The sequence below is a fragment of the Physeter macrocephalus genome, chromosome 11 (assembly GCF_002837175.3).
Source record: "Physeter macrocephalus isolate SW-GA chromosome 11, ASM283717v5, whole genome shotgun sequence".
Lineage (NCBI taxonomy): Eukaryota > Metazoa > Chordata > Mammalia > Artiodactyla > Physeteridae > Physeter > Physeter macrocephalus.
In genome coordinates, this window is record NC_041224.1 from 82,408,079 (window position 1) to 82,423,339 (window position 15,261).

Consider the following 15,261-nt stretch of genomic DNA (forward strand, 5'->3'; position numbering starts at 1 on the left):
CTTCCCGTGTCCTCAAGTCCATTCTCTATGTCTGCGTCTTTAGTCCTGTCCTGCCCTTAGGTTCTTCAGACCACCCCTCCCCCACTTCTTTTTAGATTCCATATATCTGTGTTAGCATGCGGTATTTGTTTTTCTCTTTCTGGCTTACTTCACTCTGTATGACAGTCCCTAGGTCCATCCACCTCACTACAAATAATTTCGTTTCTTTTTATGGCTAAGTAATATTTGATTGTATATATGTGCCACATCTTCTTTATCCATTCCTCTGTCGACAGACACTTAGGTTGCTTCCATGTCCTGGCTATTGTAAATAGAGCTGCAATGAACATTGTGGTACATGACTCTTTTTGAATTATGGTTTTCTCAGGGTATATGCCCAGTAGTGGGATTGCTGAGTTGTATGGTAGTTCTATTTTTAGTTTTTTAAGGAACCTCCATACTGTTCTCTGTAGTGGCTGTATCAATTTACTCCCTGCTTGTTCTCAATTAATACAACTAAATAAAAACAAGAATTTAATTTTCAAAAATTACTATCTGACTTTTTTGCCTAACACTGCCTTGATTTTTAAAAATCTTTTTATTATGGGAAATCTCAAACACATACAAAAATAGAATGGTGTGTATCCATAATCCAGCTTTTATGTTTACTGACTCTTGGCCAGTCTTAGTTCATCTATATCTTCTTTTGCATCCCCATTTCCACCCTCAGGTCATACGAAACATATTCCAGGTCCAAATCATAAGTGTTTCTATATATCTCTAACAGATAAGGACTCTTAAGAAAAAAACCCCTAAAACTCCCCAAGCTCATGGAACAGATTGGTGGTTGCTAGAGGCAGGGGTTGAGGATGGTGAGAGAAATGGGTGAAGGGAGTCAAAAGGTTACAGACTTCAGCTATGAAATATATGTCACGGGGATGAAATGTACAGCATGGTGACAGTAATAATTCTGAATTGCAGTTTTTCTTTTTTGAAATTTGCAAGAGAGTAGATCATAAAAGTCCCCATCACAAGGGAAAAAAAGTTGTAGCTATTTATGGAGATGGATGGTAACTAGACATTGTGGTGATCATTCTGCAATGTATAAAAATATCTCATTATCATGTTTTATGCATCTGAAACGCATGACGTTATATGTCTATACCTCAATTAAAAAAAAGTTAAGCATAATTTCAATATTATTTTTATTATGCCTAAAAAAAACCCCCATTAATTCCTTACTATTTTTATAATGTACTGTGAGTGTTTACATTTTCCTGGTTGTCCTAGACACACACACACACACACACACACACACACACACACACACACACACACACATTTTGCTTGTTTGCATTGTGATCTAAGTAAGCTCCGTACATTATTATTGGTTGACATATCTCTTAAGTTTATTTTAAGTCATTTTCTCCTCCGTCCTTGTAAATTTTTGAGTGAAGAAACTGAGTCTGTGTTCCATAGATTTTTTTCACAGCCTGTATTTTCCTGATTCCACCTCCATGGCATCATTTAATATTTTCCTGAGAACACATTGTTCCCTTTACATTCACAGATAAGTGTAGAAGGTTGGTTAGACCCAGATTCAGTGTGAGTATTTCACAGAATGCAGTCTATCATAGGAGGTTGTCTTCTTGTGATATTAGCAAATGTTGATGAGCATTGCCTAGATCATTAATTCATTAGGGATTACAAAGTGGTAATATTCAACTTTTGTTACTCCTTTGTTTATTAGCTGGAATACTTCTGTAAAAAGAAACTTCCCCACATCAGTGAGGAACAGTTCTTATAGGAAAGACAGAATAAATGCATGGTTCTTTCTGATTTTTTAATTTAAAATTATTTATTTATTTATTGTTTTTTTTTAAATTGAAATACAGTTGTCCCTTGGTAACTACAGGGGTTTGGTTCCAGGGACCCGCCCCCCCGCCCCCCGCTCGGATACCAAAATCTATGGATCCTTAAGTTCCTTACATAAAATGGCAAAGTATAGTTGGCTCTCCGTATTTGCAGATGTGGAACCTGTGGATGTGGATGGCTGACTGTACATTTGACATATAATGTTGTACAGTTTAAGGTGTGTAGCATGTTAATCTGATGCATTTATATATTTTAATCTGATGGCCATTGTAGTGATAATTAGCACCTCTTGTCACATTACATGATGATCCTTTCTTTTTAGTGGTTGGGATTGTTAAATCTAGTCTCTTAGCAAGGTTGATGATTATAATACATTGTTGTTGTCTGTATTCACTATACTGTGCATTAGATCTCTAGGGATTATTTACTACACATTCCAGGTTTGTACCCTTAAACAACATCTGTCCTATCCCCCACTCCCCACCCCCTGATAACCACTGTTTTACTTTCTGTTGTTACAAGTTTGGCTTTTTTAGATTCCACATATACATGATATCATACGTTACTTGTCTAGCTCTGTCTGACTTATCTCACTCAACATAATGTGTTCAGGGTTCATCATGTTGAATTTTTGACGTTTTCAATAGAAAAAATGGATTATCTATCTTCCTTCAGAGGTTTGACCAGTGAGACTTATTGGTATGATTATGAATATTTTTGTATGATTATTGATTCATCAATAAACATGTTTGTGTTTTATTCTGTTGCAGTTATTATCTATACTCATGGTCTAATGGTCCCAGTTTTAGCCAGTGGGAGCTTGTTCAAGTTCTTTTGACAAAATCCAAGTGGTAGTTGATAGCTTCTTTGCTTTCTGGAATGATAAAATGCCCAGATTCGTTTCGTTCATTTCCTGCCCCAGAACTAGAGTCAGCCAAAAAGCTTCACATACTGTTTCATTGGAAAATGGTTTTTGGAGGTTACAAATGGCACTGGGGGTGCTCTTTGCAACTGCAGCAGACATTATTCACTGGTCTTTAAAGTGGACAGAGTTAGGAAATTTGTTTGTTTTTAAAGATAAAAATACATCATGAGTTTTGTCCAGTTAAATAGTACTACAGAAATTTTATTTGACCTTAATGAACTTATACCCATGCCAAAAATTCGACTTCTCAAGTGCACCAGCCTAATTCACACTACACACACAGTCTTAAAATAATGGTGCCAGGATTACCACTAGCAAGATGCAGAACAAAAACAGGTTAAGGTTTTTTAAAATAGTATTTTTTTGTTTGTTTTTAAAGGTATATACCACTAAAAATGGGTAAGAGGCTTAAAGCACTTGAGATGGTTTTTCTTTGGTTAGGTACTGACTGGATACAATAGTTTATTTATTTCATTTTAGTGTTTTTTTTTTTTTTTTTTTTTTAGGGATTGCTTTGTTTAATTTTTTTCATGATTATTTATAATAATATTTATGGAGTTCCAAAGGCAAAGCTGCCATGCCTGGCATGTTCAGAGGTATCTGGCTTCTATCCTTGTTTCCTCCATTCTAGTCCCTCCTTTCCTTAGGTAGTAATTACTTTTATATTTAAAAATCTTAATGTTTATCTTTCCTTTATTTTTCAATTTTTAAAATACAAGCACATACATGTTAACTTTTTTTATTGCCTCCTTCTTGTGCAAGTGGTAGCATACTGTATGCATTTTTCTATACCTTTTTTCACTTAGTGATGGGAATCGGCTGTGCTGGAGAGCACTCCATAGTAGTTTATAGAGACAGTCCTTTCTTTTTACAACTGCATAGTGGATCTGTAGCGTAGTTTATTCAACTAGTCTCCTAGTGATGGACATTTGGATAATTTCAAATACTTTCATAAATAGTGTGATGGTGAGAATCCTTGAGAATTCCTCTTTGAGATGGATTTCTAAAAGTGTGATTGCTAAAAGTGTAAAGAAATTTCACTACTCAAAAAAAGCAGTTCTAATATTTTCAAACTGGGATATAAAACATACTCGTTATGAACACTGTATTATGTAAAATACCCTTTTACAACAGTTTAAATGGGTACGTAGCTTCTTTTTTTTTTTTTTTTTTTTAAACATTTATTTATGTATTTATTTGGATGTGCTGGGTCTTCGTTGCGGCATGAGGGATCTTTTAGTTGCGGCATGTGGGATCTTTCTTTTAATATTCCTGTGTTCAGCCAGGTTGAAATAGCCAATAGAATGATTAATGGTCTGAATCTGACTGGAGATGTGTGAGGGTTCCTTGTTAGGTGGCAGGAGATATATAATAAAGCATCCCTCCCTGCCTTTTTAACTCCCCCCGCCCCCGCTGCCTCCCACCCTCAGTAACACTATTTCCTTTTATAATCTGCTGATATCCCCAACTCTCTCTTTCTTTGAATCTAATAATATCATTATTATCTTAATTTGCAGATGGATTCTGACTAGGAATTACAAGGCTCTTGCCAAAGGAACAAGAGGCAGCACATCTGGTTTCCTTAATATTGTGATGGAACTGAAAAAGTGCTGCAACCACTGTTATCTCATTAAACCTCCCGAAGAAAATGAGAGGGAAAATGGACAGGAGATTCTTCTGGTGTGTGCTTACCTTGTTTGTAACTACTTTCTTAAAGACACTTTAGTTTCTATAGATGCTTTTTATCAAAATGCTCCTTTTCCTCCTTGATAACTTCAAGGAGCATCAAAAGAAGCTTTAAAAACAGGTGAGAAAAGTCAAATAGCTAGGAAAAATCTGGAAAGTATGTTATCACAGGTACTAGGTAAAGAGCATTTTAGGAATTGCTTGTCAGCTAGATTGCAGAAGGCTTCCAAAAGCTTAAAGATGATTTTAAAAATATGAACTCTTATTAGAGAGGAAGGGCAGATTGAAGTATGCTTTTGAACATGATGATTAGAATGTCTTTTCAATCTTCAGTCCTTGATCAGGAGCAGTGGGAAGCTGATTCTATTAGATAAACTGTTGACAAGACTTCGAGAAAGAGGGAACAGAGTCCTTATCTTCTCTCAGATGGTGAGAATGTTGGATATCCTGGCTGAGTACCTGACTATTAAGCACTATCCTTTCCAGGTGAGGATGCTTGGTACTTGGGGCCTCTCCCTTCCTCCTTTCCTCCCTCCCTCCCTCTAGGTTGTATGCTTTGCTTGCTAAATTATCCTAAAGGAGAAAACAAGAGTTTTCTTGTTTGAAACAAATTGAGATTAAGGTTCCAGGCGGGTCTTAATTTTTACTTTCATGCCTTTAGGCTACCCTGTAATGAACAAGATCATGGGAAGATTATTCTTTTTTGGTGGGTGAGGGATGGGGATTAGAGAAAGGAAAATTGGGCAAGAGAAGTGTTGTTAGATGGTATCTTACATCTCTGAGCCTGTGGTAAAAGTAGTGAGGAAAGAAGTGTGAACCTGATGACAGAAGCCCAAATCCTAAGAAAGAAAGAAAAAGAGAGGTGACAGTGTTTTATATTTCACCCCAAAGGAAGTTGACCCTGGCTGTGAGGCTGGGGAACTCAGGAGAACAGTATACTTGAAACCTTGGTCATCCCTGAATATACTTTGCAGAATTATAATTTTGGGTTTTTGTCTTCATTCATTAATCTCTTGTAAGATAAGGAGAAAAATAAGGGGGAAAAAGAGTTTCTTCAGCATATTTTTCTATGTGTTAGACAATGGGGAAACTTATCTCTGATTTATTTATAGACGTGTGCAATTTACCTTGACTTTTGGCCTAATATTTTTATAATGCCTTGATTTTTAAAAAAATTAATTTATTTTTGGCTGTGTTGGGTCTTTGTTGCTGCACACGGGCTTTCTCTAGTTGCAGCGAGCGGGGGCTACTCTTCGTTGCAGTGCGTAGGCCTCTCATTGCAGTGGCTTCTCTTGTTGTGGAGCACAGGCTCTAGGTGCACAAGCTTCCGTAGTTGTGGCACATGGGCTCAGTAGTTGTGGCCTGTGGGCTCTAGAGTGCAGGCTCAGTAGTTGTGATGCATGGGCTTAGTTGCTCTGCAACATGTGGGATTTTCCTGGACCAGGGCTCGAACCCATGTCCCCTGCCTTGGCAGGTGGATTCTTAACCACTGTGCCACCAGGGAAGCCCTGCCTTGCATTAAATAAATTTTTTCTTTAATTTTGCATGGACTCATGCAGTTATGCTGATACTGAAGGTAGTTGAAGGCAGTGATTCTCTCTAAGAAGGCCAAGCTTTAAAACTCAGTAACAGGTTTTCTTTCAGCATACCCTGAAAGGCGTTGTTATATCCATAATACCTTGTGTGGTCTTTCAGCAGTTGTCTTAGAATATAGTTAAATACCGTGGTTGTTATTAAAAATAGCACAGTACAGAGAGTCAGTGATCTCTCAGTACATCTGACCCCTGGGAGCTTTCAGGTCTAGCACATCATTTGGTATCAAGTAAAATAAGAATACGTTACTTTTCTCTCTAGGGAATGAGTAGTCTGGTGTCCACTCAGGTTATCATGCCTAATATCTTCTCTTAGAATATTGAAAAGAGGGCATTTGGGTTTTCTCATTTCAAATACTGGTTGTGAACCTGCCATTTAAACTTATCTTTGGGTCAAGGCTCTCAGTAGAGTTGGTAGTCAGAAAGAAGAAAGGGGGTTCCCATGTGTGATTCTACCTGTGGATCAGGTGGCTCTGGGTTTGGTGGACAGAGCGCTGAGCTGTAGGTCCTTCCACAGACTCCACCCCTCTCCTGTCACTGATCACTGGTCAGCTGACAGCATCTGCCTGGTCAGTTTTGCCTTCGGTAAAATGAGGTAGTTTATCTCAAGTGGTGATTAAGGGGAAGTAATGTGAAAATGATTTTAAAGAGTGAGAAATGCTTTATATATAGCATACAAGTAGTAATTCTTCAGTATTTATGTATTATATGGTTTCTCTATGGTGACATTGTTTTGGACCTAGAATTGACATATAGTCTAATGTAAGAATTGTATGTGCTAGTAAACGCCAGAGGCTCTCTTGAAGATACATTTTGGCTGTTCGAACACTTTGCTCTGATTTTAGAGTGTAATTTTCAGAAAAGCTGGGATATATAACTCACTTAATTTTAGCATTTTCAATATTATGGGAAAATGTTTTCCAAACAAAATTATATAAATAATTTTTTGGTTTATGGAGCACTTAATAACAGGGCAACTTTTAGCCATGTAGCTAAGGAGCACCGTTTTTCTGCAGGAGCTAATTATGAGGTGACCATTGGTACTATTTCCTAATCTCTTTGGTACCCACAGATGTAGAAGCAGACAAAGCCTCTAAGCACAGCTTGGGTTGCCACCTTTCTCCTTATGTCCTGGTGGCCATTCTGATCCTTGGATAAACCTAGATGACCCTTAGAATCAAAAGCTTCTGACCTTGAGTTTGTAACCGGAGAGCTTGGGGCAAGTCGGGTGTTCTGCTGAAGCACAGCCCCTGGACAGCACTTTGCCAGTGTGTTCCGGTTATTTTTACTCAGTGGGTGTTGGAGTGATGAAGGTTACAAGTCTGGTGTTCTATTTTGGGTGTAGCTGATCTTCCTACCTTATGATTTTCTTGTGGTTTATTTTTACAGCGTCTGGATGGTTCCATCAAGGGAGAAATCCGAAAACAGGCACTGGACCACTTCAATGCAGATGGGTCTGAGGTATAGCATGCATGGCTTTGTTATTTGGGCAGCTTGGGCTCTGTATCAAGGGGAAAGCCTTTCTAGCTTAATGTATTCTGTTTCAGAAACATTTCACAGTGCAACTCTCCTACCTGATAAGGGAAGGAGAAATCACTAAAGATGCCTCTTAATTTTGTTGTTTGTCAATCCAGAAAAGCATATGCATGCTTGTTTATCTCCCCTGGTCTGGATTAATGACAGAGTAGTTCCGGTATCAACTGAGGGTTCTCTGGTGGCTTTCAGATGCCAAATTTCTGGGCCTAGAAGAACCACAAGGCAAGGGTTGGGGAGGGCTGGCTGGTAGGATTAATTTTGACATGTATGTTACATCAGAAGGTTCTGATCTATACTTTTTTTGGTGATTTGAGTCTTGAAAAGTATGTTTGCTATGTCTCAGATTTGTTGGACCCCAGTAGGATGTGGCTTAATTCCCTTGCTTGGGCTAATAGCAACATTGGTTAATCTGTTAAGTATCCAACTTGAATTTGGCACTATAAAGTATTTTGTTTTTAAGGTACATGTGGAAGAGTGCTTAGGACAAGTTAGAAACCGTGGTAACCTTGTAATTTGTGCATATTAAACTATTAAATACCATGGGATGTGAGAGAAGAAGGGAAAAGAAGTTTAGTGTAAGTAAGGCTATAGTGGTGTGAGGAGTTAAGAAAGCCATGGTGAGGGCCAGAGGTAGAGCTAGAAGTGTTCTGGAGAGAACGTTAGAGCTTCTGAAGTCTGGGCCACTATTCTGTATAGATAGACCAGGCTTAACTTCCTTCTTTCTCAAGGGCTTTGAACACTCTTAGTGTCTGTCTGTCACTCCAGAATGGTATGACTCCTGCCCCTTGAATAGCACATAAGCCTAGTTAGAGTATGGTATTCTGGCTGTTTCTCCAGCCTAAAATTTTAGTTTTCCTTGAGGAATTTTGGGCACTAATCTCTTCAGAACCAAGGCTCTGAATGGTCAAGGAGAAGAGGAATGTAATTACTAAAAACATTGATAACCATCTAATTCCATCCTCCTCTCTCTCCTCCCTATTTTCTCAACTGTAAAAGCACCATGATGCCCTACTTCATCATAACCCTGCTGTGACGACTAAGTGCAATACTCCACACATAGCACTGAGCGCAGGGCCTGGTACATAGCAAGCACCCCATCAGTGTTACCTGTTTCTCTTCTTCAGTATTTGTTGAGATTGGTTTTGTGGTCCCTACTGTTAGTTTAAAACACAGTGTGAGTTGAATGTTTCATATCGCCCTTTCTCAAAAAAAAGCTAAAGTGGCTTTCTTCGTAGTTCTCTGTTGATTCCCCTGTCCGATGGCTAGATATAGAATAGAGATTCTTTACCATTTTCTGCAACTCTTGAGTCTTTTTAAAATTAATTTTAAAAATTACTTTATTACTGGGGGAAAGTATTATAAACACATTTAGAAATTTTGGAAGATGGTGAAGAGTACAAAGAAGGAATACTATACAAAGAAGAAAACTTCCATCCCAGAGAAAGCTTGCTATATTCACATTATTTGGGTGCATTTCCATTCATCCTGGAAGAAACCCTTTGTTTCTTTCTATGTTTGCCCAATTGGGATCATGCTGCATATAGTTTTATGCGCGCCTTTCATTCAAAATTCTACTCTGAGCATTTCCCCGTGTCATTAAAGATTTAAAAAAACTGTAATTTCTAATATTTTCTCATGCCTGTTCCATCATTTATTTGACCATTTTATTGTTGTCAGATGTTTAGCTAGGATATGAGCATGTAAAAAAGATTTTTGATATATTTTGCTAAATCACTCTTTCCAAACAATTTATATTCATAATGCTTATGTATGAATATTTCCATTTTACCATTTGATAATAGGCACAAATAATATCAATATAATTCGTATTGTCTTTGATAAAGAGTGACATTGAAAATATTTCTTATGATCATTCAGACCCCAGATTTCATTTAAGTTTTAGGAGTCTCATTTCTCAAGTGTTTACCTGCAGGCTTCTCTTCAGAGTGTGGTGTTGCTCGGTATCTCTACCAAGGCTCACAGACTATGCTTCAACCCCCCTGTTAATCAGTTCTTTATTGGAATTGTTTAAAGCTCTTGTGAGACAGCTCTCCATTTTTATTTCTATGTCATAATGTTGGTGAATGTGACTGTTATTTAGAATGTGGAGACCTTTTCATTGCATCTGTGTATATGTATTAAATATACCCATTTATCAAAATGTAACTCAGAACTACCAGTTTTTGAGTGCCATTTCCATGCCAGAAAGGTGTCAGTCTTTGATACATGACCAAATTCCCTGGAAATAGAAATCTGTTTGGCTTTGGTTTTCTCTGGCTCATAGAGTTTATTCTCTGCCTCCTGCCCATTTTTTTTCTGAGCACTCAGATGCAGGCAGGTGTACTGTGCCTGCCCAGTCTCTATAATCATTGCTGTGGAAACTGGAATATGTCAGCGCCTGGGTCTTTCCCACACACTGCTGTTCGGCCACACCTGCTCTGGTTTTCTTTGTGCATGTTCCGTGGTGATTGAGGATCCTGTGCTGTCCAGTGGTTCAGTCGTGTGATCTGTTAGTACAGTGTTTCTGTATTCCTCACCAGCCTAACAAATGAATGGACATTTACCCAATAAAGTCTCCTTGCTCATACTGACTGCCTTACATGGCATAATCCACCTTTACCCAGGAAATAAGTATCTAAGCAACTTGCTAAAACCATCCTCATGATAATTAAGTTTGTCTGGTTTCTATTAACTGCTTGTATACTAGTTTTAGCCAGGAGAGAACACCAATTCTTTTGCTCCTGTTGCCTTATCAGATTCTACATTACTCCTTAGTTCATTGCACTGACTCTTACCTCTTAATCAAATGAAAATTCACTCTGCCATCAAGTCCCTGACATTCTTGTAGCCTCCATAAAGTTTGTCCATCATATCTCACTTTTCTTCACACCTGCAGGGGTTTCCAGGTATAAGGGCTTATTGGACTGTGAAACTGTTTCTGAGAAGGCCACTGCATAAAGTAGTATATTGCATTGTGTACAGGACTTCTGTTTCCTGCTTTCGACAAGGGCTGGTGGCCTGGGAATCAATTTGGCTTCAGCGGACACAGTCGTCATCTTTGATTCTGACTGGAACCCCCAGAACGACTTGCAGGCACAAGCCCGAGCCCACAGAATTGGTCAGAAGAAGCAGGTCAGTAGAGAGGGGCCTCTAGATATGGCTTGGAGGGGAGGGGGCAGGGGAGGTTATTCAGCCCTTTCAGGATGTTTATAAAATGCTTTTTTTTTTTTTTTTTTTTTCCCTGTTTTGTCTTCATTTCCCCAAGGGTAGATGTCTGTTTGTTAATTAGTACAGAGAAGCTGTCTTTGGGGCTGAGATGAGCTTATAGATATGAAACTGTTCTCTTTCGCTGTGTTAAAAGTATATCACCAGTAACTTTCTGGCTTACTCTAAGATATGTGATGAATAGACTTAGAATTGAAATTTTCCATCTATTTTATTATGGAAAAGTTGTTAAAATATTCTAACATTGTTCAAGATGGTCTACTTTTATTACACATGACCAGTATTAGCTCTGTGGTATGTTGGAAACGTACACACTTGTTTCCTTCGTAGATGAATTTCAAAGTCTGCTCTAGTACTGGGTACCTCTTAAGTTTCATATGTGGCCAAAGATTCAATTTCAATGAGACAGATCATTCTTTAGCAGCATTTTTATTGTTAGAACAAGGCTATAATAACAATTCCTTAGAGGCTATTTTATTTAAGAATGTAACGTGCTGCAGATAGTAAAAATATTGCATGTACAATACTTAAGTTGTCTGCTTGGATGGATGGCTTACAAGTGGTATGCCATAGCAGAGAACAAATATTTTTTTATTTTCCTCCTTGGTTTTAGACAGAGGTAACTTGTTTGTATGTGTGATCAGGCATAAGCATAACATTTCCTTTTCCTACAGGTAAATATTTACCGCTTGGTTACAAAGGGGACCGTGGAGGAAGAGATCATAGAACGGGCCAAAAAGAAGATGGTATTGGACCATCTGGTGATTCAGCGCATGGATACCACTGGCCGGACAGTTCTGGAAAACAACTCTGGAAGGTCCAAGTAAGTGCCAGAAAGGTGGGAGAGGTAGCAGAGTCAATTTTATGTCAACATTTGGTATAATTCATTTTTCTAATAGGATGCTTTACAACAGACATTAATCCATTAATTACCTGGAAAAGGCCAAGCTAAAACTGCAAGAAGATGGCATTTTCATTTTATTTTGCTCTCGCTGTTTCTCCTTCTTCTTCGGGTTCTTTTTTTTTTTTTTTTTTTTTTTTTTTTTTTTCCATATCAGCCCTTTTCTTATGTGCCCTCTCTCTTTCTTTCCTGCCCTCCTCTCTTGCCTTTTGCTTTTGGCTCTGCCTGTGACATATGACACAGCAGCAGCAGTGGCAGCTGTGTGCTCCCCATTGGGCTTTCATCCTGGCGCAGTGTTGCCTTGGACTTTTCAGCAGTGAGAATGCACCAGATTGAATTGGTATCTATTTCTTACTGTTGGTAAAAATGTTTGTGTGGAGATTATCTTTCCTATTGAAAACAGAAGGCTATAAAAGGAAAGTAGTTAAGTTTTAGTTGGCTTTATTTGGAAACACAGTATTTCTCTTAGAGAGTTTACATTTTGACCAAATTGTTGAGTATCTTCTGAGGCAGTCCTACAACTTGTGTTACAGGTGAGATCAAATGAGCCCTTCCTAATTAATGATGATAATTTTCCATTAAAGAGGAAACGAGGCAGAAAAAGCTTGTTCTTTTATTTTGGACCAGAGATGAGGAGTTTGAAAATTCTTGGTGAATGGTAACTTTCTGAGTCAAAGGACAAAGAGAGAACACCCTTCTCTCATGTTGCCAATTATCTTTCTTGCTTAACCATGTAACAGATGAATCAACATTAAAATAATTGATTCCTTAGTCTTTTATTAGGTTAGGTTTACCACTGCAGACTCATCCTGTGGATTAAAAAACATGAAATATTTGTGAGATCATTTTTCTTGTGGCAGAATTTATATCTTCACCAGTAATTTGACCTCTTTATGAAGAATAGATATTTAGAACTCCATAGAGGTTATCTGACATTCCTAAAAGATTATAACTACATTTTATTTTTGCAGTTCAAATCCTTTTAATAAAGAAGAGCTGACAGCGATTTTGAAATTTGGAGCGGAGGATCTCTTCAAAGAACTTGAAGGGGAGGAATCAGAGCCTCAGGTAGTCAACAATAAGGGAAAAAAATTTCTTGATAAGTATCATCTGTGAGAGTCTGAATTTTTCTGGAAGCAATTCTGAGTCTGAGGCTTTTATAAGGAAACGGTAGTGACTTGCAGAACATAGTTTCTCTTTTTTTCTTACAGAGCTAAAAGCTCTTACTAAATTGACTAGGAAAGAATGAGAAAAGCATTTGAGGATTTTGTCTTTGGTCTTTTTTATTCCAATTTTATTTCTCATAATTTCTGAAGTTTCATCTTATCATTTGTATAAATAGTAGTTTGAAACATTGGATATAAAGGACATGAAACTGAGAGTGTAAAAGAAAATGGAATATCAGAGAAGTGAGTTGGTTTATTTGCACCAGTCATTTTCAGTAAATGCTTACCACTGCTTGCCTTTTTACCATGTTTGTGTTGCTCTTGTTCTTTTAGGAAATGGATATAGATGAAATTTTGCGCTTGGCTGAAACCAGAGAGAATGAAGTCTCAACAAGTGCAACAGATGAGCTTCTGTCACAATTTAAGGTGTGAAAGTCATTGTCTGAGAAAGTCTTTGGCATTGATTCATGAATCAATAATAAGTAATGCCTGTCAGTACTTTCTGGGTGCAAGGGACTCTGCTTTTCTCTTTACCTAAGTTGACTCATACCCCTCAAAATCATTCTCTAGAGTTCCAAGTATGATGTGGGTATAGACTGTATAGTCCTCCCCATGAGGGTCACCACTGAAGTGGTCCATCCTGCCCAGATTCAGTGGGTAGAGGAAAAGAAGTCGGTGTGACAAGGGCTGAGAGTAAGCTGTCAGTGAGATAGGTGGAGAACTTGATAATGTGGAGCTCTGGGAGGGGTGGAGAGGTCGTGGGAGAGACATTAATAGAATCATAAGAAAGAGAGGTCAAAGGTATGAAAATAGAAGGTGACAGTTGGGAAGCTCTTGACTTGGTGGGATTTTTTTTTAAGGACAGTTATGGGGTAGTTAGTGGTAGTTGATAGAAAATTAAATGAGATCAGGACTAAATGCAGAAGCTGGGCACCTGATGAGTAGGAGATGACAGCATTGAGTATAGACATTATTAAAAAGCTTAGTGGGACTTCCCTGGTGGCGCAGTGGTTGGGAGTCCGCCTGCCAGTGTAGGGGACACGGGTTCGTGCCCCGGTCCGGGGGGGTCCCGCATACCGCGGGACCCCCATGGGCCGTGGCCGCTGGGCCTGCGCGTCCAGAGCCTGTGCTCCGCAACGGGAGAGGCCACAGCAGTGAGAGGCCCGCGTACCGCAAAAAAAAAAAAAAAAAAAAAAAAAAAAAAAAAGCTTAGTGAAGAGAACAGTGAAAGTAATTTATGAGGATAGAAGAATCAAGCAAGGCAAAGTTTTTTAAAGGTGTTACCATGTTTCTAGGTTGAGGAAAGAAATTGAGAATAGGGAAATACTGAAGGTTCTAAGGAAAGAAGGAAAATTTGATTGCACATTGCCCAGGAGGAGACTGGAACAGATATAATCAAAAGCACAGATGGAGGAACTGGTCTTTGAAAGAAAAAGGAAAGTATACACTTCAGGGAATAGAGGGGAGAGAAGATGTAGGTGTGCCAACTGGTGACCTTAATTACCAGTAAGTTAAGTGAGGTGTTTGCTGAGAAGTGGAAAAGATTTGGGATAGTCCCATCCAGGGGCCAGGAGTTGCCAGGAGGAACTTGGTTTACGGTGTAGAGCTGAATTTAGAAGATGGGGCTTCACATTAGAGCCAGTCAGCAGGATCATATGACTTGCTCCAGAAATACTTGAGGTCAGAGAAGTTGAATCAGTTGGCCATCTCAAGGTGGGAGATGGGCTTGGAAGGCATAGAAGAGTTATCAAAGTGGCAAAAGTTTCCCAGATTCCAGTGAGAACGTGGTTGAATGGATTCATCATGGTTTGGTTCCATGCATGTTAGAGAAGCAGGGAAGACCTGGAGGTTACATTGATGGTTATGTGTGGTAGACCCATAAGGGTTGAGGAAGAAGTGTTTGAAAGGAAGCATTATTTTGTGATGAAGTGCAACGTTGGCTGCCGGTAGAAGTTGTCTTAGTGGAAGAAAAAGGAAGGAGTTGAGTGGATCACAGAGCTCTAGGATCAGAGTTAATGTGTCTGTGGATGCAGAGGATGGAGGTGAATTGTTAGTGTTTCAACTGGATTTCACTTCTATGGCTACTGCTCCCTTCTTAAACAGAAGTAATCTTCATGATGGTGTCCTGGTCTAAATATATTAAATATTTGATATGAAATAAATGGAATGTTCTTCCAGGTTTGTTTCAGTTTTTTGCATTTTGTGTTCTTGTTTTTATTCCTAAGACCTAACATGCAGTTTTGAGCATCTGAAATTCTTACATACCTTTAGCTTCTGTACTTTTTTTTTTTTTTTTTTTTTTTCTTTTTTTTTTTTTTTTTTTTTTTTTTCTGGACGCGGGCCCCTCACTGCTCTGTCCCCCCCCGCTGTGGGGCA

General features: G+C 38.6%; 1 protein-coding gene across 7 annotated transcripts in view; it reads left to right on the forward strand.

The window, feature by feature from the left end:
- Positions 1-15,261, forward strand: part of CHD2 (chromodomain helicase DNA binding protein 2) — a 103,911-nt gene that overhangs the window by 58,572 nt on the left and 30,078 nt on the right. For all 7 annotated transcript variants that reach the window (XR_003681756.2, XM_055088202.1, XM_028495243.2 and 4 more), the window contains 7 exons: positions 4,297-4,459; positions 4,799-4,951; positions 7,447-7,518; positions 10,576-10,725; positions 11,493-11,641; positions 12,691-12,787; positions 13,219-13,311. Coding sequence is in view for 6 of the 7 variants with exons in the window: in XM_055088202.1 (XP_054944177.1) it covers positions 4,297-4,459; positions 4,799-4,951; positions 7,447-7,518; positions 10,576-10,725; positions 11,493-11,641; positions 12,691-12,787; positions 13,219-13,311 (877 nt within the window). In the remaining variant the exon portion in view is untranslated. The remainder of the gene's footprint in view (positions 1-4,296; positions 4,460-4,798; positions 4,952-7,446; positions 7,519-10,575; positions 10,726-11,492; positions 11,642-12,690; positions 12,788-13,218; positions 13,312-15,261) is intronic.